Source organism: Bradysia coprophila, unplaced genomic scaffold (genome assembly GCF_014529535.1).
Source record: "Bradysia coprophila strain Holo2 unplaced genomic scaffold, BU_Bcop_v1 contig_358, whole genome shotgun sequence".
Taxonomy (NCBI): domain Eukaryota; kingdom Metazoa; phylum Arthropoda; class Insecta; order Diptera; family Sciaridae; genus Bradysia; species Bradysia coprophila.
This window is the reverse complement of record NW_023503616.1, coordinates 958,883-985,030: the sequence shown is the minus strand read 5'-3', so window position 1 is coordinate 985,030 and position 26,148 is coordinate 958,883. Positions and strand designations below refer to the sequence as shown.

At 37.7% G+C, this 26,148-nt stretch overlaps 4 protein-coding genes across 6 annotated transcripts; 3 read left to right on the top strand and 1 right to left on the bottom strand.

Annotated features, from left to right (window-relative positions):
• Positions 1 to 643: 643 nt before the first annotated feature.
• Positions 644 to 13,506, bottom strand: LOC119081684 (unconventional myosin-Va-like). Of its 2 annotated transcripts, XM_037190774.1 has the most exons (26): positions 13,298 to 13,506; positions 11,444 to 11,697; positions 10,819 to 11,384; positions 10,635 to 10,759; positions 10,468 to 10,581; positions 9,914 to 10,402; positions 9,750 to 9,843; positions 9,466 to 9,689; positions 9,362 to 9,385; positions 8,743 to 8,856; positions 8,242 to 8,678; positions 8,012 to 8,186; positions 7,415 to 7,946; positions 7,017 to 7,358; positions 6,800 to 6,956; positions 6,136 to 6,233; positions 5,886 to 6,069; positions 5,416 to 5,804; positions 5,229 to 5,355; positions 5,037 to 5,168; positions 4,869 to 4,976; positions 4,675 to 4,802; positions 4,334 to 4,614; positions 4,134 to 4,265; positions 3,978 to 4,073; positions 644 to 3,879 (listed from the first exon to the last, which is right to left on the bottom strand). In XM_037190774.1, the coding sequence occupies exons 1-26, from the start codon at positions 13,322 to 13,324 to the stop codon at positions 3,742 to 3,744; spliced, it is 5,487 nt and encodes a 1,828-aa protein (XP_037046669.1). In that variant the 5' UTR covers positions 13,325 to 13,506; the 3' UTR covers positions 644 to 3,741. The 2 variants fall into 2 exon arrangements, with proteins under 2 accessions (XP_037046669.1, XP_037046670.1); XM_037190775.1 differs by lacking the exon at positions 9,362 to 9,385.
• Positions 13,507 to 14,890: 1,384 nt separating this feature from the next.
• On the top strand, positions 14,891 to 16,766 carry LOC119081685 (pentatricopeptide repeat-containing protein 2, mitochondrial-like). Its single transcript, XM_037190776.1, has 7 exons — positions 14,891 to 15,107; positions 15,169 to 15,412; positions 15,541 to 15,643; positions 15,725 to 15,919; positions 15,986 to 16,282; positions 16,350 to 16,457; positions 16,522 to 16,766. Exons 1-7 carry the CDS (start codon positions 15,059 to 15,061, stop codon positions 16,714 to 16,716), a joined length of 1,191 nt encoding a protein of 396 aa, XP_037046671.1. The 5' UTR covers positions 14,891 to 15,058; the 3' UTR covers positions 16,717 to 16,766.
• Positions 16,767 to 17,541: 775 nt separating this feature from the next.
• On the top strand, positions 17,542 to 20,308 carry LOC119081683 (beta-hexosaminidase subunit alpha-like). Its single transcript, XM_037190773.1, has 10 exons — positions 17,542 to 17,829; positions 17,890 to 18,190; positions 18,480 to 18,820; positions 18,882 to 19,020; positions 19,078 to 19,259; positions 19,318 to 19,491; positions 19,551 to 19,622; positions 19,687 to 19,801; positions 19,864 to 20,059; positions 20,119 to 20,308. The coding sequence occupies exons 1-10, from the start codon at positions 17,731 to 17,733 to the stop codon at positions 20,291 to 20,293; spliced, it is 1,794 nt and encodes a 597-aa protein (XP_037046668.1). The 5' UTR covers positions 17,542 to 17,730; the 3' UTR covers positions 20,294 to 20,308.
• Positions 20,309 to 20,993: 685 nt separating this feature from the next.
• LOC119081682 (Golgi apparatus protein 1-like) lies at positions 20,994 to 25,802 on the top strand. Of its 2 annotated transcripts, none has more exons than XM_037190772.1 (10): positions 20,994 to 21,405; positions 21,948 to 22,886; positions 22,953 to 23,179; positions 23,247 to 23,412; positions 23,473 to 23,640; positions 23,707 to 24,038; positions 24,099 to 24,282; positions 24,468 to 25,206; positions 25,343 to 25,449; positions 25,511 to 25,802. In XM_037190772.1, the coding sequence occupies exons 1-10, from the start codon at positions 21,133 to 21,135 to the stop codon at positions 25,679 to 25,681; spliced, it is 3,306 nt and encodes a 1,101-aa protein (XP_037046667.1). In that variant the 5' UTR covers positions 20,994 to 21,132; the 3' UTR covers positions 25,682 to 25,802. The 2 variants fall into 2 exon arrangements, with proteins under 2 accessions (XP_037046667.1, XP_037046665.1); XM_037190770.1 differs by having other exon boundaries at positions 24,099 to 24,297.
• The last annotated feature ends 346 nt before the right edge of the window (positions 25,803 to 26,148 follow it).

Here is a 26,148-nt window from a genome sequence, read left to right as displayed (position 1 = left end):
TTGGAACTAGTAGGTTCCAGTAATAGAATGAGTAAGGCTTGGGCGTAGAAAAATAGAAATCTTAGATCTGGGTTTAGTAACGCCGGTTCACCCTTATGCCACTTTAATTCATATACAATTGCTCCATTTGCTTATTTTCGGTTAGTTTATATCCGATCAATCAATTTTGAGCAGACTTCGAGTAGTCACTTCATATTGTTCACATATGGTTCTTCATCTGTTATCGATAACGACGACGAAAATAATGACGATTTCTGGGTCATTTAGAAAGTAAAATACATGTTGAAAAAATTTAAGTACAAGATTTGAAATCAACGAATGGAAAATACGTTGATCGATGGAAGTAATAGACTTGAAAATAATACTGGTCATTTGCTTGCCGTCTGTAACAGGTCACAGGTTAAGGGAAATTTTAAGTTTTCGGTTCATTTCAAACCGATTTTTCGGATAACTGGCTCATCTCTGGTGTAAATCTTGTGACATCACATAAAATATGAATCGGTTGGGACTAAGAATAACCGAGCGTTGCATGAATATTGCTAAGTATTTTTGAGGTGGATGAACAACAAACCTTAACCTTGAATTGAACTTGGTTGACTTTGTCTCAGTAAAAGAAAAAGAGCAACTGTCTTGCTTTATTTAATATAATTTCTCTATTTAAATAGGCCTACAATTTTTGTCAATAAATTAAATACATTTTATGCTTTTTCAATTATAGGTTTTAAGTACACATCTTTCCATTTATCACTATGAACTTGCGGTTCTGGTATTGGGTTTTTTTTTTAAATCTATCACGGCGAAACCAAGTATCACCTTTTATCATTTTATGAATTTATTTTTATTAAAAAAATTTCTTTTAACTAAAATTGCAATTTAAGTAGAAATAACTTCCACAAAGGAAATGAATGTAAGTAAATTTAATTTAAATTTTCATCATCATGTTAAATAACAAATAAAAATATGTGCAAACGCTTGTCGAAAACTACAGTTTCACTGGCCACAAACAAGGCTACGACGTTCAATACCTTTTCAAAGCATTAGATACTTATTCCATACTTACGAACGTAAGCATATGATTAATGAATTAGACGGTGAAGGCATGCAAATGAAAAGATTTTCAGGACGAATTTTCTCAAATTTTGACAATATGTGAGGATGTAAGGAATGAAAAGTGAATCACACAGGAAAATGAAACGAGTTGACCTCGTTCTGGTACAGTAAAATTAATACGTCATGCCGGTCATGCCCAGAGTAGTCAGTTCAGTAATTTTATGAACGTTATGAACTTAAGTGAAATTTTAAAAAGCAAAACGTTGCACATATTTTTCGAAATTTTGAACTGCCTTCAAAAATCAGAAATTTTTGTGAATTATAATAAAATGCAGCCATTGAGACTATTTGCAAGTGACTACTATTAAGTACTACGTTTCTTGCTATGTTCAGCAATTCATTTAATTATAAATATTTCTCTTTAATACTAAAAACTTAACGATGATAAGAATACTTTAAATCATTTTAATTGTACGAAATTATAAATGCAATCGTATTGGCGGAGGGCAATTCAACTCTTTCCAATTTACAAACAACCGAATGCCAACAAATTTTTTTTTATTTTTTTTAGATAAACTGAAATGGTCCTTATATCAATAAGTAACACTTTCAATGATAAATTGCCAAATGTTCCATTAAAAAAAATATTTTCACCCTAAGAGTTTCCAACATCACAATAACATCTCCTTCTTTTCAAATTTAACAGCTTCTATAAATTAACTTTAAATTATTTTCTAGATTAACAACAACATTTATAAATAGAATTTTTCATTTTATATTTATTGGTTTTTATTTAAAAACTTTTTTTTTTAAATTAGGCAACAAAAATTGCATTATTTCCGGAATGTGTTGAAAAAGATAACAAAGTGAAAAATACTACACTTCTTTTCAGTCTTTAAGTCAATTTTTTAGAGGAAAAAAACTTTCAATAGTAGAACATGTCAAAGCATGAAATTGGAATGTTTTGTTTAAAAAAAAAATATTTTCGTTTGTACGCACTTCATTGAAACAAGCTCTGGAATAACACCCAACTATTTCATAAATCCACAATGAATACTAGCTTTAAGTCTACAGTCGTCACTAAATATTTTTAAATATTTCATAACTTTAAAATATAATCACTGCAAAAACAACAGGGAAAATAAAATTTCTTAGTAAAATTACCTATTGGCAAGATCAGGCTGTTTTGTGTATTAGCTCAATTTAAATAATTAAAAAATGTTTACAACTTCATTCACGGGACAACATTATTTGGCAAGCCCGTTGTACTACTAACATCCGATCAGTTTTGAAGCCACCAGGTTTAATCAGAGAAAATGGTAAACGGTCCGGCAAAATGCAATTGTGGGATGATAGGGACATCATATTTACAAAATCTTTAAAGAAAGGTCGATATAGCTGAACAAGCGGCAACACAAAGATTGTCGCAGCATAATTGAGCAAAATTAAATATTTCTGCCATTCTCAGGTGAAATACTTGGACCTTGGACAAATTCGTCAATACATGAATGGAATTAAGTATAATTGATACAGGGGAAGTTTTTTCAATGTTTTACTCAACGGGTTGGTATAGCGATCCAGCGAAAAATGTTAAAATGTTATTAGGGATACAATGACATCATAGAACGTTGTAATGGTGCAATGAATATTAGTTAATTTCATTAGGTCCAATGACTGACTGCATTTCAGTACGTTAAACTTAGTACTGAAAAGGCCGATGATGAAAATATCTGTCTATTGGCTGGGTGTTCAAATGAAATTATTGGTTAGTTGTAAAAAATTGTCAAGCTGGTGACGAATCCGATTTTTTAATGCTTTGTGAATTTACTTATATTTAGTCGGTACAACTTCTTGTAAGTTAACAACAACGCAATTCTAAGAGAAAATTTATTCAATGTTATGCCTCCAAAAAGTACCGATTTTTTTTTACAAAATTAATTTTGTTTGCAAAATACGACACGTATTTTTACCCATTCCACAGCCGCCAGAAATGTGACTGAGGTCATTCGTAGCCGCTATATGAAAAAAATTGTCAGAGTTCCCTGGTAAGCAATATAATTGGATACATTTCAATCAGCAGAATATCTAAAAACAGTTTGAACTCAGAAATATGGGTCGACCACTTCGATATTTATAAAGAAAATCGGTGCATTTTAGAAGCATACCGTAGAACAATTTTCCGTTTAGAATAATGATTTACGTCGATTAAAAATAATTTACAAACGTTGCATCGACTAATTCTCTACTCGAAATACGCAAAAATTTCAAGGAAAAGGCTCGTCAAAATGGGTCAAATTTGGAAAACTTTCATAAAAGTTCTGACTTCAAATGTAAAACTGTTCGAATTGAGCACACTGGAATGGAATGAAGATCATTGATATGTTCTCCCAATTGGTTGTAGGTCTCTTTTTTAGATAAATTATTAAACATGAAAATTATGTAAACTCTCTGATCTAACTCTTCGAATATAATTAACAAATAAAATAAAAGCAACGAACCTGATGTGTTCTAAATAACAATAAATTTGCCACTTTCTGAAAACGAAATATAGTTCAATTACGTACCCGAGCAGCTATAAATGAACAACACAAAATCGATAAATATGTTTCCATTGGATCCTGTGAAAACGATTCTTTTGTATTGTCGCTGGTAATCCGGTTTAACGTTTAACTCTTAAATTTTGGTTTCGGTTTAAATTTTTATCAACAAATCGTCCAAATTTAGTATGGTTGGTAGCTCGATCTCTTCTAATTTAATGGAATCATACTTGTAAATAACCTTCAACGGATGTACAAAGTTCTCCTCCATGGTGAATAGATCGTTTGGTGTCTGAAAGAACATTAAATTCAAGTAATTAGACCCTTTGATTAGATGGAAGTACTGCTGTCGAAATCAATACGGAAGAGTACTGGTAGCGTTGTACTTACATGAGTATTCCGTTCGTTCAATTTCTTTTCCAACTTCTCTATGAAGATGGGTTGAATCGGATTCTCACAGTCGTCCAGTGTGTACGACTTAATAATCTAAAGCAAGACAAATTGAGTGTTAAATTTTGCCGTAACCGTAATTTGACAGTAAATTACCCGTAACACTTGAGCAGTTGTTAGGTCCGAACAAAGTTCGAAAATTGTGTCCACATCCTCTTCGGATTTGCGAGATTGAAGTAATGACGACACTTGGATTAAAGGTTGCAGAGGTTGTAAAATATCGTTCGGCTGAAATACCAGTTCAATGTTCAGAGTCAATGATAACACAAATTCGAATCTATAATCGATTGGCATACCATTTTCTTCTTGCGAGCCCAATCCTCCAGGCAGCTCACATTATATCTGATCTTCATGCCTGTCTTCCACATACAAAGTTCTTGTCTCAGCATCAGATTGTTTATTGAAATGGCACAAATGTAGTAAAGTAATTGCTTGAAAATCTGCTCAATGTAACCGTCGTCCAGGCCGAAAAATTGAAATTGTTTGTAGAAATATTCCAGCTGATTGACCAAGGATTTCGGTTCGACAGTTTGATTGCCATCGGGTGTCATTAACGACATCGATCGACCGCGTGCACCTGAATAATTCGAAAATCCTTTTCAGTAATTTGCGCAAAGTTTTATTCAGCGTTGATTACCTTGACTCTTGCCCCTTGCCATCTCATCATGATCCAAAATGGCTGGTACAATGTGCGGTTTCATGACCTCTTGAACTTGACGAACGGTTTTTTCATGCAAACCGGTGATATCTCCCAAAATGACTTGCCTATTCGAATGAATATATTTCTGAATTCATGGTTTTGTGAACGAAAAGAACATTTGATCTCCTTACCTGTACTCGGACAAATCAAAATTTTTGAGTTGCTGCTGATTTTGACTGTCGGTGTTCAGTAACATGTATTCATCAACCCCACCGTACTGCTTTAAAAGGTTGTGCAATCTAAAAATTGGAAATTTTTAGCTTCTGTAGGTCATTGAATGCTTGCTAATGTGATAATACTTGAGTGTGTTAACAAGCCACAACACACGATATTCGCTGGTATTTGGCGAGCGATACACTTTCCTCACGTTCAGCAAGAAGTTTGTGAGCAAAAGACGTACATCCTTGTCAGTATTGAGCAGATCAGTGTACCTGAAATTGACTTAATTCTTGAGCCGTTGCTCAGACAGTTGTTTTTTTTTCAAACTGTACCTGATGGTCATAAACACAATGTAGGCCGGCAATCCAGGAAACAGTGTAATAGCTACACGTGGCGTTAATTCAACTATCAACCGCTGCAGTATCTTATCAGTATCCTTCTCGTTGTATTTGAAGATACCTGAAACAAAAACCCATTTTCTTAGGTCACATCTCCTACGACTTACTACCACTACCATACCTCGATAGACCTGAGCCTTTTTCTTGACGACGGCCAAGTTACTTTTGACGTTCTCCTTCAGCTTTGTCGAATCATCCAGTCCGTGCTCGCGTAATCGATTCGACAAAATGTTGTTCTTGTTAATCAGATCTTCCACTTTTCGTGTCAATTCATCGATCTGCTCCTGCTGTTCGGAGTACAGAGTCAACGCCTTTTCCAATTCATACCGTAAATAGGAGACACTTTGCTGAAGCACTTCGACGCTTGTGTCATCGGTATGAATGACCTTTTCGTAGATAATTTCCTGCAATTTATCGCGATCGCTACGTAAATCGTCAATTGTTTTATTGAGCTCGGTCAACCGTAAATTATTTTCTTCGGTCAACGCTGATAGCTCAGATTCAAGTTGTCTGAAATTAAACGAGTAAAGTTGCGTCACTTCATTGTGTGTGTGTGTGTGTGTGTGGTACTTATATGGAGGGTGATAGTACCTGTTAACAAGCTTTTGTGCTTGGAAAGCTTCAACAATTTCACCTTCATTCATTCCAGTTTCGTTTTTAATACCGGCGGATCCTAACGTACGTAACGATTGGCTTTGCTGCGCTAATATTGCTCTCAATTGGATGCACTCATCTCTGCGACGTTTATTTTCGTCTTGCAAAGCTACGTATTGCGCTGAAAATTGAGATTATCCGTCAATACAACCCACGTCGAACTCATTCCAATGTAATAATCAATTACCTTCCAACTCTTGACTTTCCACACCGCGATTGATGCTGTTGCGAAGTAACTGATAATCTTGTCGCAATTTTTCATTCTCGACTTCCAGTTCGGACGCTCTGAATAATAAAAGATAGTTTGTCACATAAAACTGGTTGCTCATAGCCACGAATATTTCGAAGTCTACAGTGTGTGCGAACAAGACGTTCGGAATTGTGGCGATGGTGATAAGAAAATGGCAAAAATGTACGTGAAATTTCGGTATTGATAAGATAGGAAAGGTGATTTATGACACAGTTGAGTAAGAAACAAACGAACTGTTGACTCACTTCTATCCAACTAACCATCGGTGCTTGTGTGACAATAGATAGAATCGTCCGGTAAGATTATGAGGATTGAGGAACTCGAAAATGAGATGAAAGGAAAATTGTTTGCAAGTCCGAAGTTGATCGAATTGTTTCATGTTTGAAATATTCGTTAGAGAGAGTTCTATGTTTGACTTTGGTGAAATTGCGGTCAAACCGTGGATTAACTTGAGACAAAATATTTGCAAATGTAACTGCAACAAGTGGTAATCTACCGTTCGTAATTAAAGGGGATAGGAATAACATCCATCATTGGATTTAAGGCAGTATAAGAAGAACATCACCGGATTTATCTTTAACGCAAATGTCATTTAACTTACTTGAGAGACTCTTCATTCGTCATCGACTTGTTCGACTTATTGTCTATCCTAGAAATTTGTTTTTCCAGCGACTTCCGTTTCAGGCGTTCGTCATCCAACAGCTTCCTCAATTTCAAAATCAACACCGTATCTGAGCTCTTTGTCGGTGTTGATGAGTCTGTAATTTCACGCAAAATGTCAATGTAAGCCAGCAATTAAGACGATTCCCTCAACTTACTGATTTTTGCAGCAAATGTCTCTGGAGTTAGGAAACTTTCACCCTTCGAACTATCAGCATGCGTTGGTGGAGTACTGTGACCCGGCCTTTTTACTTCTAAAGTATTACGCGACGATGAATAGCCAAAGTCTTCATCAATGTTGATGCTGGATGCGTTGCTGATTGAACGGGAATGTGTGATGTTACCCTTCGGAATCAAGCGAACAAGGCGATCGATCTCGTTGCGTAAGATGTAGTTGTCACTTTCCAAATTCTCTTTGTCCTTGATGGCATGTTGGTACGCCTGATGGATTTCATTATTATCGACTTCCGAAAGTAGACGACTTTTTTGCGAAGTAGTGACTGGAAATTGGTACTTTTAGTAATTTCTTGGTGACAGCAACGTGGATGTATCTTACCTTTCTCTTCCTTTTTAGCGAATTCGATCATTTCGTGTACTTGCTTCTTCAGCTCCTCGTTTTCCACTCTCCACGTTTGCTTCTGGCTATCCCACTCTTGTTCAGCGACTGCTCTGTCCTCGAGAATATTCATTTTCTCATCGCGTTCATTCTCCAATTGTTGGCGCATTGCAACCAGAGCTTCGTCTTTTTTCACGGACTCAATGCGACTGGCTTTCAACTCATTTTCCATGTTTTTCATTCCTTCCAATTTCGTTTTCAGCTCAGGAATCTCAGAGTTCTTTGTCTTCAGCTGGACATTCTCCTTGTTTAATTCGTCGATTCGCTGTTGCATCGAAATGATTTTGTTTTCCAAGCCTTTGTACATTTTTTGCATGTGCGAAATGGTCCGAGCTTCGGCTTTCATCTTTTTATACAATCGTTTCGCCAAGAATCGACGCACCGCCGACTGGCAGATGATAATCTTCCTCAATTTAGACTTATAAGCCACACGTGCTAGATAGCCACGGCACAATCGTTGGATTTGAGTTGCCTGTGATAGAAATGGTTCAACTGTTAGTACAAGAAAAAGCTGATCGGATGATTTGGCTGTCATACCTTATAATTGTCCAAGTTCGCCGTGAACTTACGACGAGCCAGCAGACCTCGACCATACTTTTGAATACCGAGTACCGATTTGCGAGCTTGTACAAACTTGTTTCGGGCGACCCATCCTCGGACATAGCGCTGTATGGTAACGGCGGCTCGATTTTTTCGAAGTTGATCTGCCTTTCTGTTTAGGAAATGAAAGATCAGTCTGCGAAAACAATATAAATCCGATCGCTTACCTTCTAGCCATGTAACCCCGCGCATATCTTTGTATACCCAACACTGATTTGCGTAGCCTGTTATATCTGTGTCGATAGACAAATCGTCGCACCATGGACTGAACGACAATAATGTATTTCTTACGAACGTCCAGGCGGACCTGTTCCAAAAACGCCACTTGCCCAGCTCGAAAGAATATCTGCGTGTTGCCGAACCGGTATTTATCATCGTCGTGAATCCAATTGTTAATAATTTGGGTGGACGTTTCCTTGAAATCGTACTCAGTAATTTGCGAACTTTTGCAGAGCAATCGGTAACGAGCATAGAAATCATCGTATTGCCAGCGAGAAGGAAACCCAGCAGCGGATATTCGTACTGTTTCCAGCACGCCACAGGCTCTCAGCTGTTGAACTATTTTAGTTGGTTCCCATTTGAACGCCTTTTTCTCTTCGTTGGGCTGTGGGAAAGAGTTGACATTTCCGTCAATAAGAATGCGAGATTTTCAGGGACGGTTTACTCACTTTTATGCAACGGACATAGTGCGGAGTGGTTGCGTGAAGTGTTTGGATGAGCATACTTAAGCTCTCTCGGAACTGGGAACCAACAGATTGGCGGTGTTGCCTGGATGGCATAGACTGTAAATTATTAGAAAAATGTTATTTTCGTTGACAGTAGAAAGATTTGTTGCAAATAAGTTAGATCATGCGAGTTAGTACGACAGAAAATTTGATTTAAGTTAGTAGAACAATTCGGTGAACTCTGGGGGGAAGATGTGAAAAAGAAACGAAGAAGATTAGTACTCTAGATGGTACTGTTTCTGGCCATTAATCAGTTTTAAAGTTGATAGTTCATGGTCATGCCAAAATAGGTTATGACCCATTTTGGCGTGACCATTTACCACCCCTTTGAACATCTCTAAAATCTTGACACTTCTTTGGGCATCTTGAAATCTTAACAATTGGCTTGACATCAAATTTCATTACAGATTGTTATTAAGACAAAGTCGACGTCATAGATCCGACTATACCAAGCAAGTATTTTGAAAAAATAGAGATTCACTGACTCTAAAGGCCTTTTACTTTGAAAAAAACCCAAAACCATATCATGCAATCAAACATTTAAAACGATTCAAAAACTAACTCTGTTCCTTCCCGGCGTTGTATTCTGTAAAATAATTTGAAATTAAATTGGCGCAATTTAAGATAAAAAAATTTCCGCAGACTTTTCCGTATATTCAAACTTACCAATGACTTTGATGCACTAATCACGACTCGTCCGCTGAGCGACGTATTCAATTTATTTTGTTTGCCATCGTCACAGTCGTCGAGCTCCATCAATTTTCGTAAGAAATCCATTTCGGATTCTCGCAGACAATTGACCAGTTCCTTGGAGACGGTGTCACGGTTTTTCTCCAGAAAACTAAATGCGTCATACTCCACGGTATCGGAAAAGTGTTTGACGAAGAACGCTACGAAAAAGATCAAATGGAATTGATTTCACAGAACAACTACCACTGATCACAACTCACAATTCGTTCCGAATCGAGGCTTATCGAAGTGTTTGTACTTGGAACATTTTTCTATCAATTTTCCAACCCATGACTCGTCCGATCCCTTTGGCATCTGTCGATGGAATCAAAATTGCACGTCACGGATTTCGAAAAGAGGCGTCTGAGGTAAAACAAATACATACCCGACACTCCTCATCCAATAAATCCAAAATGCCCAGCTTGGATTCAATCAAATCAATGCACGGCTGATTATCATAAAAATCGATCATAGTCCAGACGATTCCTTCTTTGAGATACTCTTCCTGCTCTAACTTGAAGACATGCTGGTTGAACTGTTGTTGCAGCTTCTCGTTAGCATAATTGATGCAAAACTGTTCGAACGAATTCGTTTCGAATGTCTCAAAACCGTAAATGTCCAGCACGCCGATGAAACAGTTCTGTTTTTTGCCGCTTACTAAACTCTTGTTAATCACATTGACGATGTACTGAAACAGTTTTGCGTAAATGTGTTTCGCAAGCGCATCCCGAGCTGCTTCAGACGTGGATAAGTTTATGGGAATGAGAACGGTTTCGTTCATCGATTCGATTTGTTTGTGAATTAACCACTTCTGCAGGTCGTCTACATTCAATTTGAGAATGTCGCTGAAGAGATTTAAATGCAAATCGTCCGCCTGAAGAAATGGAAATGAGAAGAAATCGAAAATTGGAACAAATGAACGGAAGTTAATTTCTTTACGTTGACAGAGCATCCATCGTTATCGGATTCTTTGGAATTTTTTCTGTTCGATAGGAAAAATTCGATGTTACCCAGGTGAAGAATGGAAGCCAAAACTTTGACAATGTCGTTTACCTGAAAGTAAATTATTATTGAACTGAAGACATTCTGAGGATGCTAGAGTTTACCTCGCCCTGAGTAAATCCAAGTGTGTTCAGCGCTCCTATTGTTTCGCTAAACTGATCAAGGTCAGACACCCTCGCTATATCTGGCGAATTACCCTGATTTAGGAATCGAAATTTGTCTTGATGATCTGCAAATACGAAATCCATAAACAATACGGGCAAGGCACAGACAATCACAACCACTTACCCAACATCAATTCCGGCCATTGATCTCTAGCAGAACACAGTTGATAAAAGATGTGATAATTTCGTTCGCCAGGAGCTTGAAACACAACTCTCGACTTTTCCAACAAATACGTCTGCATGGTAGCTCCCGTCAAGGACATTACATTCAAATAATTGGTGAACAGAAGTTTCGTGAATTTACCAAATCTCGAACTATTATCGTTTCGTGTGGTTTTAGCATTGCCAATTGCTTCCATAATCGGACTACTGGCCAACACTTTCTTTTCGATTTGCGTCTCAGATTCACTACCACCGACGGCTGCAAAATATCTCATTGCATATTTAGCGGAAACGGTTTTTCCGGCGCCTGATTCTCCGCTAACAATAATACTAAGATCACACTTTTCTCGTTCCAATTTAGCGTATGCTTCCTCAGCCACAGCAAATATATGCGGTTCCAATTCACCCATCGCATGGCCGCGATACGCTCGAATCATGTCAGGTCCATATAGTGGTAATTCGGCATACGGGTTGATTGCAACCAATATGATACCGCAGTATGTGTAAATGGCTTGTCGGCCACAAAACCTAAACCGAATTGTTCATGGTTATACGGTTGTCACTGCAGCAATTTCGAAACGCTTTACCTGACTTCGAGATTATGCAGCACGTCCGGCTCGTGCAGGTACGACAATGCAGTTAGGTCATTTTGACCGATCAATATGGCAGGATTTCGTAGTGGCGGCAAATCTGTGTCTTCGTTTTTTATTGGAATTGTTTTTGAGACGCCTGCGTCTGTTACTAAGTGGATTACTTTGGATTCTGGAGTATAGGGGGCAGTGAGTACGGCACCCTCCCAAACAAGGCTTGGATCTGTGGCTTGGATCCATATCCGTGCATCCTGAAAGCAGAGCAAAAGAAATGTTATTTGTGGAAATGTTTTTCCTTTTGTAAGTTTGTCGAATTATGAAGTCTAGACATTTAAGGATTAGTTCCTCACAATAATTAGAGTCCGAGAAAATTCGGCAAGTTTTAGTAGGAATCGCCGCTACAAATTTGCAGAGCGACCGAAGAACAACACATCGTTTTCAGACGGAAAGAACCAATCTAAAATAAGTTTTGAGAATTTCGACAAGTTATTTTTTAAATAACTTTTTGCATCGAAATCAGGACCGAATTAGAACTTGGAGCGCCACTGGGCTATTTCGTTTCCAGCGCTAAGCTTAACACCCAGGGGATAATGCTCGAGCAGGCACTTTAGGCACGCCGGAAAGTGCTCAGGGAGTCGAGGAATACCTCCAAATAAATTTCTAAAAATCAAAAGTCAAATTTTTGATTTTTAGAAATTTATTTGGAGGTATTCCTCGACTCTCTTAGCACTTTCCGGTGTGCCTAAAGTTTACAAGTCACAATAACCAGCAACGTGTTAAACACATCGTTTCCAGCGCCAATATTAGCGAATTTTCTTCAGCGCCAATGGTCTAAGCTAATGCAGCCAACCGGCTCTGATCGAAATAGTTGAAGCAGCCGTACTTAATTTAACTAACCAAATATTCCTCTTCTATTCAACCAATTCTGTAAAACAAAGAGTTGTCTCTACTTCTGAGAGAGTTGCTCGTAAATTTATGCAAATTGATTTTCACGATCACGATATTCTGACACCACCTCAAATCAACAAACCAAAATTAATTTGTTGTCTAAATCCAGTTTCAAAAAAGACTGTCATTGTTATGACCTACTATTAATAATAATCATTGAAGCTGCCATGCCATCCATGTCTTGCAGATTATATAGACAGTTTGGAAAAATCACTCAAAATATTCTTTTTTATAAACACGACTGTGAACAGTCTCAGGTAAATAAACACAACAATAAATGACACTATACCAGCTCAAACGAATCATGATATTTACAAGTAATTATACGCACAATAATTCATCTTATTATTCAACAGTTTCGTATGTAGTGAGCCCTACAATTTTTTTTTTTTTTTTGGTAATTAACTCTTTAGTACTTTGTATACACTTCAAATAACCGTATCAGTCGATAGTGAATTCTTATCTTTTCAACCAAATTTTTGTTGTGGTTTATCACATAACACCGTGTGAATGAATCACCTCTTTCAGTATTTTCCTTGTCTCTTGAATATTCAATATAATCGGCATTGAATCGTGGAACATACAATACAATACAAATATTGTACTTTATTTGTTCAAAAAAAAAGAACGTCAACGAAAAGAATTTCAATTTTGAGAAAAAAGTAGGTTATGCATTTGTAAACACAATAGTTTTGATTGAATATTTTGGATCACTTCAATGACAGTTTCTCACAGAATATGTTAACATAAAGTGTGCTGTTTGCTTTTGAGTCAAATTATTTAGTCCACAGCACGAATGAATTAATTAAAACAAACAGAAGATTCGAAAAAAAAAAAAATTGTTTTCACTTTCAAGGTTAGCCACAAAACAGCGAAAGAATCCATACAATCGCCTTTCCTTACCTTTGTGTATAATTTCGTTGAAGACATTATATCCCCTTGGGAAAATTGTTGCTTCCAAAAGTTAAATTACCAATTTTTACTTAAATTAATTAATTTTCCGAGTCCCTAGCCAAATTATCTTTTACTTTCTGTTAACAACAAATTTTACGTAGGAGAAAAATGTACCAACGATAAACGTGCCAAAAACAAAATCTTTTTTTGACACATGCGTCGATATATCTATACAATTTCTGTTTGACAGCAACTTTTTGTTTTGTGGTGAATACGGTGAATAGCACATAATAGGGGAGTGTGGTTCGTTTAATTTACTTCATCTTGCTTGGCAACGTTTAAGCGCAGTCAAAGGTGGTAGGTTGATCCAAGGTAGATATATAGGTCTATCAAGGCTCTGAAAGAATGTTCTTTCAGAACCTTGAGGTGATAAGGCTTGATTTCCACTTACAATAAAAGTACTCCGTTTTGCCTCCGTTTAGCTAAACGACGCTTTTTTTCTATTATTTTTCAAAAGTAGGAGAGAAAACGCAGCGCTGTATACTTTGGGGGGGGGGGTGACGCAGATCGCCATTTTATTACATACGCAGGAACACACCTTTTAAACAATGAACGTCAACACAAGGTATGGTCGAATGGGTCGAATGTCAAACTTTGTATGTAGCGGAGGACATAGCGATTTCATATAAACAAACTCACCTCTCATAAGAGGTGAGTTTGCTTTTATGAAATTGCTATGTCCTCCTGTTTGTATAAACAGACCATACCTGGTTTATCTTTCATTGACTGTAGTGCTTCTTCATTGTGTTTCGTATGGGACGAGTGGGTTAGCCTGTAGAGGCTTTACATTTTTTTCATAGTTCGTCTTCATTCGGTAACGAGTAATTTCGCGCCGCGCGAGATTACACATATTATATTGGAATTTCGCGCCCATACATTTTTCAATGGCTAACTTGATTTAGATAATTTTTACGGGTACCTGGAGATAAATTGGCGGTAGATTCAGTTGAGTATCAGACACATAAATTTTGGAGATGCGAATTTTATTCTAACACCCTAGAGCTTTGTATCAGGGATACCGGTATCCCGACATAGAAAGTGTGGATTTTCCTTTTACAAAACGTTAGGATACCGGTATCCCAACTGAGATACACGTATTTTGTATCAAGGATACCGGTATCCCGACATAGAAAGTGTGGATTTTCCTTTTACAAAACGTTAGGATACCGGTATCCCAACTGAGATACACATATTTTGCATCAAGGATACCGGTATCCTTACTCAGAAAAAGTGGATTTTCCTTTTACAAAATGTTAGGATGCCTGCATCGCAACTGAGACGTTGCGAGATTCCTACCAGCAAGAAATTACTTACGGGCGCGAAATTACACTAATAAAGTAGGAATTTCGCGTGGCGCGAGATTCCTACTTTAATAAATTTCTAAAAATCTAGAATTCCGTTTTGGATTTTTAGAAATTTATTTGGAGGCATTCCTCGACGATTTAAGTAAAGTCCAGGGTGCCGAAAGTTGACAAGCCGCAATTAACTTCAACGTGTTCATCATTCTCCTACACCCTCTCTCTCCCCTATACTGCCATACGCAACATTTCAGTTTTTGGTGAAAATCATGTCATGTCATATGTCATAACCGCCAATGAGAAAGTGTACTCTGCACGGTGCTTTGTCGGTTGTCTTATTAATTCAATGAATTTTGCGAAATAAGTAATTAATAATTTACCTACAAACAAGTGTATACATAACAATCTGACTATGTTTCGTCTATCCCGAGTTTTCTGCAATGGATCTAATCTGACCAATTGTAATTTTTCATGATTTTTCAACACATAACCTCATTTAAGTTTTTTTTTGTATTTTTATAGACCTGAAGAATTCCAGCCGAACATTGTACACTTTAAATTCGCTTGGACTCAATAGTTACATTGAAAAAAGGGAAAAAGTGAAACAATTCTTTGTGAGAGATGGTGACTCATTTCGCGAGAAAATGAAAGAGTTTGTGGCCAATGATGGAACATCAATGATTTTTACTGAGGACCTTAAGAATATGTGTCATTTGACTGGTCCCAATGAAGAGGACGTACAGTTACTAGAAGGAATGGTGCGAAAGTAAGTCATGTTTATCTGTTGCACGCATCATTATCCTTGATACTTTCCTTGAAATGACCGAGCCCGATTGGTTGGCTACATATCGCATAAGCGTCGATGGTAAAAATTATTTCATTTCGCCTATAAAGGTTTCACCAGCAAAACAAAGAGACTCGGTTTGGTAATTTCATCTTTGGACCAGTTATTATGAGATGCTTACATCACATCAATAAACCTGACGTAGCATTAAAGGTATGATCAATCGAGTTACATCTATTTCTCTTAGTCCAACGTACCCATTTTGATGTATCGCACTAATATTTCCAATTGTAGTGGTTCAAAGATCCGGAACTCGATGGTTTCTTCGATCAGCTGGTCACCTATCAAATTCTTTGCGACATGTTGTATGAACACGGCCGTTATCAGGACGTTATTGACGTCTATGAAGCTATACGATCAAAACAAATCCAAGGCGGAACGAATCCAAGATACGTTGTGACGTTGGTCTTTGCAGCTTGTTACAAAGAGGTATATCATTCATTAACCGTTTATTGAGGGAGTATCTCGAATAAAACGATGATTACGTCCACGTAGAACACTCCCGAATCATTCAAATACGCTTCGAACCTATTCATGGAATTGAGCAACATTGGCCACATCCCAATACGACGAGCTATTACATTTGCCGCTGCGTTGGCCTTAAAACAAAACGCTCCCCATGTTGCGTTGGAAATTATCGGAACGGTTCGCCAACAAAACTATGTTACGGTACGAAACATTAAAGCAGAAGCATTTTCAAATCTTGGTCGAGCGGACGATGCGGTGGCAATTTTAAGGGGAGTGTTGCAACTTCAGGATACACCGAACAGACATTCGTTTACAAAAGATGCGGTTGGTTTTGTTGATTCAAGTGCAAACTGCGATCGAGTGATCTGAACAAAATTTCTACTTTTAACAGATTAATACTGTGAAAGAAGCTGTCAACAAAACTGCTGACAATGAATTGATCCAGAACTTTGATAGACTTGAAAAATATCTAATCGAAAATGGTCAAGTAGACGACAAGGTAAGCCATAATTTCGAAAGTGTTTCCGGATGATATTTGTATACCGTAATGATTGTATTTGCAGACATTAGAAGATATCATAACAGCTGAAATCGAAACAAAGTCGACTGAAAACAGTTGGGATAAGAATTCTTTGGCTGCAAGCTATAACAACAATAACCGGGACAATAGACGGGATAACAGAAGTCAGATTTATAGATTTCAGAGGGCTGAATACGGTGGAAGAGGTGCCAGAACTGGTTTAACAGATATGGATTGATTGTACAATTAGTTTCTATTGATTAGAAGTAAAAACTTACGGAAAATTAATGAATTTTTGAAAGAATTTGCTCACGGGAAATATTACCGGAAGTCAGTAATTCACTATATCAACGAACGATGAGGTTACAGTTGATAGTTCCAATTTCTTAAAAAGTCAAAATTTCTCCAACAAATTTCAATTTTCTAATCGAGTGCCAAACAAATGTTTAATGTGCCGAGGAACGATTAATCGACAACATTATGAGAATCAACATTTTAATCATCTGAAGAGGCACGACGCAAGCTTTTCACAAGAAAACAAAGGATGTGCGGCTGGTTTAGCTTGAAATTCTGTCTACTGGAAACTGTACCACTTTCCCACAACATTTACGACCTTTTCAAATTGACAGGCGTGTCACGATGTCTCGCTAAATCTGTTACTTCTTTTGTTTATAGTATCACGTAGGGTCAGGGCTTACTTTAGAGAATTTTAATTCTGAAAATTCCGAAAATTCTGAAAAAATTCCGAAAAAGTTCTGAAAAATTCCGAAAAATTATTTCAGAATTTTTCGGAACTTTTTCGGAATTTTTTCAGAATTTTCGGAATTTTCAGAATTAAAATTCTCTAAAGTAAGCCCTGCGTAGGGTTTGATGCTAATTTTTTTACTTCATGTGACATGTATTCTTAATAAAAGTTAACTACACAGAGTTGCCCGAAAAGGCACCACGTGGGACAAAAAGCTCATTTAAAAAATTTTCATACAAAAATTCCAAAGGCTCGTCGGGACTTGCCCAAATTCATAGTATGACCAGTTCGAGTCGTTTATTTTCGTCATGATGGCGATGGTGCCCACTCGCCCTGTGTTTTGTCTTTAGTTATAGAGTTCCGCTATGGTAGATGATTAATGTTCATTGATTATGCCTTACACTTAATCTAATCTTAGTGATTGGGCAAGCACTTGAGCATATTTTAAAAGATCTATGGATTCACAGTTCATATTTTCTTTTTCGAGAAACCGGTCGTGTCTGAACAATGTGTTTGAAGTTAATCAGTGCCATTTTACTCCTTTTGACTTTGTCATCATCGGCACAAGGACACTTATCTCAATTAGCAGCAAGACTTCCGTTAGAAGTATGTGGATTAAATTTTTGTCAATAAAACTGCAGAACGAAAATATTTCTATTCACAAAGGGCACTCCATCGCCTCCAGGCAGTCTGTGGCCACTGCCCAATTACTGGGCGAAATCGGAAAATGTCGTTTCGATTGCGCCAAAGGATTCGTTTTCGTATAAGGCCAACGTAAATGATTGTGCCATTCTCAATCGAGCTATGCAACGATATTCTTGGGAGTTTTTGTTTCGCAATTTAACCGTTACGCCAGGAAATGATTTGCCAATTCTATCAACGGTTGAAATCGAAATTTCTAATGAGCCAACGAAGAATTTTTGTGATGAGTACCCACAATTAGACACGGACATGGATTATGAGGCTTGTAATTGATATTTTTTTGCTCTATTGTCTACCTGAGGGATCCCTTCATTCTAAATGAATTCGGTATATACAAAGCCTTCAGGGCCAGCGTGTCAGGAAGTTCCTGTAAAACCTAAATTGTCAATCAATGACGCAACGTACTGATCGTACTAACTTTACGATGGTAGTAGTGGCACTCGACTTTTTTTTAGATAATGATGTGCCTTTGATGCGATTACATAGTAACTCAGCACACACCGAATGTAGGTTGTGTAATAACTTTTAGTATTGTAATCAAATAATTTTTCCAGATAATCTAACCGTATCATCGGAAAGTACGGAAGGAAGAGCTAAAATTACGGCTAAAACTGTGTGGGGTGCTTTAAGAGGATTAGAAACGTTTTCTCAATTAATTTGGACCGATGGTGAATCCAATCATCGTTTTGCTAATGAAACAGTAATACGAGACCATCCCAGATTTCCCCACAGAGGATTGATGATTGACTCCGCCCGACATTATTTGCCTGTGGCCATAATAGAGCAAGTAATTGAGTCACTGTCTTACAATAAGCTGAACGTTTTACATTGGCATATTGTGGACGATCAAAGTTTTCCTTTCGTTAGCGTTAAATATCCGGAACTATCGGAAAAGGTGAGTATCGTGGAACGCATATGTTGAGAATAATTACGTCAAAATGTTGGATTTTTTCAAGGGAGCCTATCTACCTGAGTTAGTGTACCAACCATCTGATGTAAAACATATAATCGACTTTGCAAGAGATCGAGGCATAAGAGTGATATTAGAATTTGATACACCAGGTCACACTCAAGGATTTGGCAAAGCTTTTCCAAGTAAATTTCCATCATTGACGTTCGTAAAAGTTGCCTAATTTCTCATTGTATCGTAAGGTCTGATAACGCCATGTTTCGGGGATGGTGTAAATCCAGGCACGGCGAACTTTCCAAATCACGCTGCTTATGAAATTTTGAATCCTATGGATGAAAACACTTATACATTCATGACTGATTTCCTTAAAGAAATCGTTGATAGCGTGTCAAAGGATAAATATGTTCATCTTGGAATGGATGAAGTAAATATGCAATTTTAAGCGACACAAGCTTCGGGATTAACGGGGTTGATTTTACCAGGTATATTACGCTTGTTGGCAGTCTTCTCCAGTTATTGCGGAATTTATGCGTAACAACAACTTTACTGAAATGAAGGAGGTCCAACAATATTACACTGAAAGAGTGTTGGAAAATTTAAAAAATATTGGCGGACATCCCATTATCTGGCATGATCCGATTGAATTTGGTGTAGTAGTAAGTTTGATTTATGCAATCCCTTCACTGATGACTTCAAGTACAGAACAAATTTTCAGCCTGAAAAAGATGTGATTCTTCAAGTATGGAAAGGAGGTAGTGAGGATGATCCGTGGGAACCATACATGGAGGTATAACAAAAATATTTTATTTCACGGCGTAACTCTCAAAAAAATCATTCATAATCGTATTCAGAGAGCATTAAAAGGTGGCTATCAAGTTTTGTTATCGTCCTGCTGGTATTTAAATTATATAAATTACGGCGAAAGTTGGAAGGCATACTATGAGTGCGAACCAATCTTGCCGAACAGTGAGTTCATTTTTCGATTAGTCACTGTGGACAATTTCAAAAATATTTACTATTCTCACCAGTAACTGCCGAAGAAGCCCAACTAGTTCTTGGCGGAGAGGCTGCACTTTGGGCTGAATATGTCGATGCAACAAACATCATTCCACGATTATTTCCATACATTGGAGCTGTGGCAGAACGACTATGGTCACCTGCTAATTCAAGCACTACCGCCGACGCTAAACATCGTTTAGACGAACACCGATGTCGACTTTTATGGTTAAAGTTTCATTATATTTTGTGATCCGGAAAAATAATATTTTTAAACTGCCACACAGGCGAGGTGTTCCTGCTCAACCGATCTACAATGGATATTGTCATGGTACTGAAAAGTATGGTGTTCTTCCACGAGTCAATGTTAGTTATGGAAGTGGAAGTAACGTCTCAATTACCATATCACTGTTGATGTTGGCTGCAGTAGTACCACTTTTATTTACAATCAGAATTAACTAGATTTCTGCTTTCCTTTGGGGAAATCACCGAATTCCTTTGTGTACTGAAATTTTAAATAAAAAGGATTGTTGTTTAGATGCTAATGTTTCCAATTTCAACGTTCCCGCTCGATATTTGGAAAAATGCGCAGACACAACGCACTCTAAGACCAGGAAAAGGAACAGATTTTATCAAAACCGTCATTTGGTCCAATTTTTACATTTAATTTCTCAGTGGCATATTATACCAAAATAACAACCTGAATTTATATGAGGATTTTTCACTATAATTTGTCGTAGAGGCCTTTTTTTAAATTCTGTTCACTTGCCTGTTCTTGAAGTGCGTTGACCGCCATCAACCTGTGATCTGTCAGGTTCGAGTTCGAGGTCAGGACTAATGTTAACGAACTTGTACAGTAACTGTTCAAAATTCAAGGAAATGGAAAAACCGATGAAGTTCAACTTCAACTCTAATGTATATTCATTCGAGAAGTAGTAATTAAGTAAACATTGTTCGATCAAAACAAACTACATGTTTCAATAAGCATAGCGGTGATATGTTTGTCGCCTTAAGAAGTTAAAGGACATGTGCTGGGCTATGAAAAGCAACTTGTGTAGCTAAAATGTGTTCATACTTCAAACTACCAAAAAATCTTGGCTGTCGCGGCTATTTCTTTTTGGTGGCTGTGGTTATGAGATGACGTTCCAAAAGTCAACCTTTTGCATTTTCATCTCTTGCATTTTTTGTCTAACAGTGTCACCGTAAACAAGGAACTATTTTGGAAGATTTTCGATAAAATGCGGTTCGCGATCTTCGTGTAATTTTATAAAAATTAACTGTTAGTAATCAAGTGATGAAAGATGATAAACTCTGAGACAATATTGCTTTTAATATTGTTCGTTGTAAACATAACCGCTGATGGTGTGGATAACCGAATTAAACGGAACGTCATTCATGGCCCCATTAAATTGATCAATGAACCGGCTTGTAGGGAAATAAAGAATTTGTGCAGCAGTTTACCGGACGACGCAGATGATTTAATAGTTCTCGAATGTGTACAAACGTTTCTTACATCACAAATTGAGGGTCTGTCGGACGAATGTCAACACTCGATTTGGTCTCATACGTCAGAGGTAAATAAATCGAATTCGATTTGACAATTTTGAAGAGTTTTCGTCGATGTGGTGATTTAAGTAATTTCTACCTAAAAAAATTCGAAAATTGTTTGTGGTAATTGTTCCTTCGGCATGACAAATGGTCGAATGTCGTAAATTAATAAAACAAGCAATTTTAGGTAATTGCCTGATCGTCAATAGAAATAGAAGTACTTTATAACGTAAATCGTTGTTGCCTAAACTTGATCTTGAAAAATTATAAACGAATTGTTCAAACAACATTTGAACAGGTGGCTGGGTAAAAAATTAAAAATTGTGTACGACAGAAATTAAGTCTTAACATCCAAATATTTTGTTACTCAATTTATTGATCAAGTTGATAAGCTTCCCTATCTCTGTTTTCATTAACGTACACAACACATTTTGTTGTCTGGTTTGAGCCTAATCACTCAATCAGGAACATTGCTTCAATTGAAAATGTTGCTCAAACAGTAAATCCTTATCGATGTTGGCTGTCATAAAATGTCTAAATTAACACGAATTATCTTGTTATTTAACAGCTTCTAGAAGACGTCAACGTGGCCAGACTGACTCAAAAAGTCTGTGCAAATGATCTAACTAAATTGAGTTGCAAAGTAACGAAAGAGCCGGGGCACATGTTGGCCTGCTTACTGGACCATCAGAACGACATTAAAAGTGCTGGATGTCGGAGCGTCATCCAAAAACTTGAATGGGTCGCATTTTCGGATTTTCGACTAATCGGACCATTTGTACGAGATTGTGAGAGTGACATTGAAGCGAATGGCTGTGGACGATTGAGCACCGATCGGAATACCCTGTCCCAGGGTGAGACGTTAGCTTGCTTACAAAGCAAGATCGACGATTTAACGAAGGAATGCAGGAAGGGAATTTTACGTTTGTCTGAACTACAATCTGATAATGTGAGGCTCGATAAAAAATTATTCCTAGCGTGTACAGACGATGCACGGCGATTCTGTCCGGACATCAGGCCAGGAACGGGTGCTGTGTATAAATGTTTGATTAGAAATAAAAATGATCAAACAATGTCGTCTCTGTGTAAGGAGCAACTACTGCGACGGGATAAACTAATTGCCCATGACTACAAAGTAAGCAAGGGTCTAGCCAGAGCTTGTAGAGAGGATATTAAGAACAACAAATGTCGACGAGGTGTCTCCGAAGACAAAGATGTTCGACTAGCACAAATTCTGTTGTGTTTGGAAGCAGCAAGTAAAAATAATACAAAAATTTCTCCGGAATGTCTGGCCGAAATGACGGATCACCGGAAATTGCTGATGGACGACTTTCAACTCTCTCCGGAAATTTTAACGGGTTGCGCTGACGACATCACAAAGTTTTGCGACAATTTGGAGGCTGCTGGTAAAACCATTCATTGTTTGATGGAACACGCAAGACCGAAGAAGAAAAAGGATCGTCGCATAACATCAACGTGTCAAAGAGCATTGGAAATGGTCATAAAGGTTAGCGGTATTTGTTGACCCGATCACCAATCTGGTGTATTCATTCGGTTCCAATTATCTTTGTAGGTGAGCGATGTGGCAGAAGATTGGCGTGTTGATCCAGTTTTGCGAAGTGCTTGTAAGCCAGTCGTTGATATAGCTTGTCGTGATGCTAACAGTGGTGATGCTCGAGTTATGTCTTGCTTAATGGAGAAAATCGGAACAGATTTCATGACGTCCGATTGCGAGGTTGCCCTCATGCAAATACAATATTTTGTGGCTCGTGACTTTAAATTGGATCCACAATTGTACAGGTCGGACACATTTCGATCACGAAATATCTTCTTAAGCAAACTGTTGATTTTATTGAATAATCCACAGAAATTGCAAAGCTGATGCCATTTCCCTTTGCCATGCTAAGCCGTCATGGGATGACGCTGACAATGCTCCAATGGATCCCGATAGGGGACCATTAATTTTACCATGTCTATACAGAAGTGCCTTTCACCCAGATAAAAACGTTCAACTAAAACCGGAATGCTTCCAGGTACGCTGAGGAGTTGTGATTGCCTATTCAGTGTTCTAAGATCGTGGTTTCTTCTTTCAGGAAATAAAACGTGTAATGCGACAACGTGCCATTTCAGTTGATCTAATTCCAGAAGTCGAAGATATGTGCATAGACGATCTAGCCAATTTTTGTTTCGATAAAACGCAAAAAGGTGAAGAAATGCAATGTCTGCAGGACAATTTAGAGAAACTGATTCAGAGGTGTAAGGTGGGTGGTGCTGCAATAATCTTTAATGAATTCAACAGTGTCTAACGATCAACCCTCGCTAAATAGACCGCTGTCATAACCTATACCGAAGAGGAAGCTGCACACATTGAATTGAACCCAATCATAATGTCCCATTGTCGCAACGAAATGGAACGGCACTGCGATTCGATATTGAAAAGTGGAAGAGATGAAGGCGAAATGATGGAATGTTTGATTGCGCACAAAAACGATCCGGATTTCCGACAAAACATCAAGTGTCGTGCCGTAATCGAACACTTTCAAATTACTTCGCTGAAAAATTACCATTTCACCTACAAATTCAAAGAGGCGTGTCGACCTCATGTGATGAGATTCTGTCCCAACAGTAACACGAAGTATGATGTGGTGGAGTGTTTGAGGTAAGCAATCTATGTTTACTAAAACGGTACATCTTACATTGTCTCGTAATTCGATTACAGTGAAGTAATGCGAAATGATACGCTGAAAAGCCAACGGCATACAATACCGAAAGAGTGCAGACAGCAAGTGCGCGCTCAGCTATACCAACAACGGGAAAATATTGATTTTGATCCGAAACTGAAAAGTGCTTGTAAGGAGGACATAAAAACATTTTGTTTGAATGTTCCGAACGGTGCTGGTCAGGTGAATAAGAAAAATGCAAGTGTTTTGTTCATTCATTTCGTTTCGACATTATCATTGCTTCTATATGTTATTTCCACTGATCAAGGCTCAGCGCATCTTAATCACCATTAATATTGGGAAATTGCTTTGGCCGATCAGACTGTGTGTTGCCACGACACCAATTTAATTTGTCACTTTTTCTGCAGGTATTAGAATGCTTACAAAATCAACACGACAAACTAGGACCAACATGTCGGCACGCAATTTTCGCCATTAGAAAGTCAGAGCTCACAGATAGTGCGACCGATTACACATTATTGAATTCCTGTGCGGGAATGATACGACAATACTGCCACGAAACTGAAACTTCTAAAACATTGGAATGTCTTAAAATACATAAGGACGAGCCACTATTCGACGGTGTGTGCAAATTGGTTGTCGTGAATCGCATGATTGACCAGAACATGGACTACCGATTCAATCCGATGCTACAGAATGCGTGCTCAAAAAACATCGCCGAATATTGCACAAATATCGTAGCGTCCGCGAAACAAAATGAGGAATTGAATGGCAAAGTGGTGGGTTGCTTGAAGACCAAATTCCGTGAAGGAAAGTTAACTAAAAAGTGTGAAGAGCAAATGACTGAAGTGTTGCACGAGCAAGCTTTAAATTATAAGCTAAATCCATTGCTGAAATCTGTGTGCAATGCCGAAATTGCCATTCTGTGCAAACCGAAAGATGAGGTTGAAGAGTACGGTGAAGTTGAGGAATGTTTGAAGTTGGCCTTTTTGAATCATAAAATTATTAGTCATGAATGTAAGTTCGAGGTAGCTACGTTGATTCAAGAGGCCAAGGCAGACATTCACGTTGATCCTCTTCTACAACGGGCGTGCACCGTGGATTTACTGAAGTATTGTTCGAATGTGCCTAGCGGAAATGGAAGATGTGAGTGTCGTCGTTACGGCGAGAAGTTCGCTTATTTTTTACCTTTTACGAAGTGGAGAAATCCACTCGATTTTGTTTGCTTAAGAAGCTGCATTCCATTTTCATTTAGACTCATTGACCGAATTTTGATTTCCAGTACTCAAATGTCTTCAAGTGATACTCGCTGACGAATCGAAAGCATTGGAACCGGATTGTAAATCGAAATTGGAAAAACGAATGGAAATGTTTCGAAATGCAGCGCCGGTAATTACAAGCAAGTTTTTCTAGTTCCATTATTGCAATCGAAAATCTTTCCTTTCGACAGTTGATCGCCCACGCACCAGAAGACTTAGGGCAGCTTTATTCACAGGTAGCTACATCACCAGCTCGTCGTTATTTTATTGTGTTAGGGATCTCAGCAGTTGGGTTCACTTTTATTTTTGGTATGTTTTTCGGTCGTCTGTTCCGACGGCAAGGCATATCAAAAAATAAGTAAGGCTGAGGCGAATAATTTTTTTTTTCTTTTTTGAAAACTCGAATTTGGATCGATTTGTAAAATTTTGATGAAAGAGTATTGTTTTCTTTGACTTTGAATGGAATAAAGAATTTGATTTTTAGTACGTTGCCCATCGTTATTTCGTTCCTGCAGCATTGAAGTCTCCATATAATAGGACCACCTCACTTTACAATATTTGTTTAAATGTTCTAAACTACGACTACCGAGAATGGAGTTGTGTGGAATCTGTTACCACATGGAGTTTGTAGAAGATTTCTTATTTCTTGTTCCGAAAATTAGCCGTAAAAGCCTTAACTTTGGTCTTTGCCAGCAAGAAGAAGTCAAGTCTGAGTACAAGTCTAAGAAATGTGGAAGAAGAAACGTAGAATTACGTAATTACGTTGGGTGTAATGACTACTGAAATAATTTGTGTTCAATAAAATAGACTTAAACCCAGGGCCTATTTT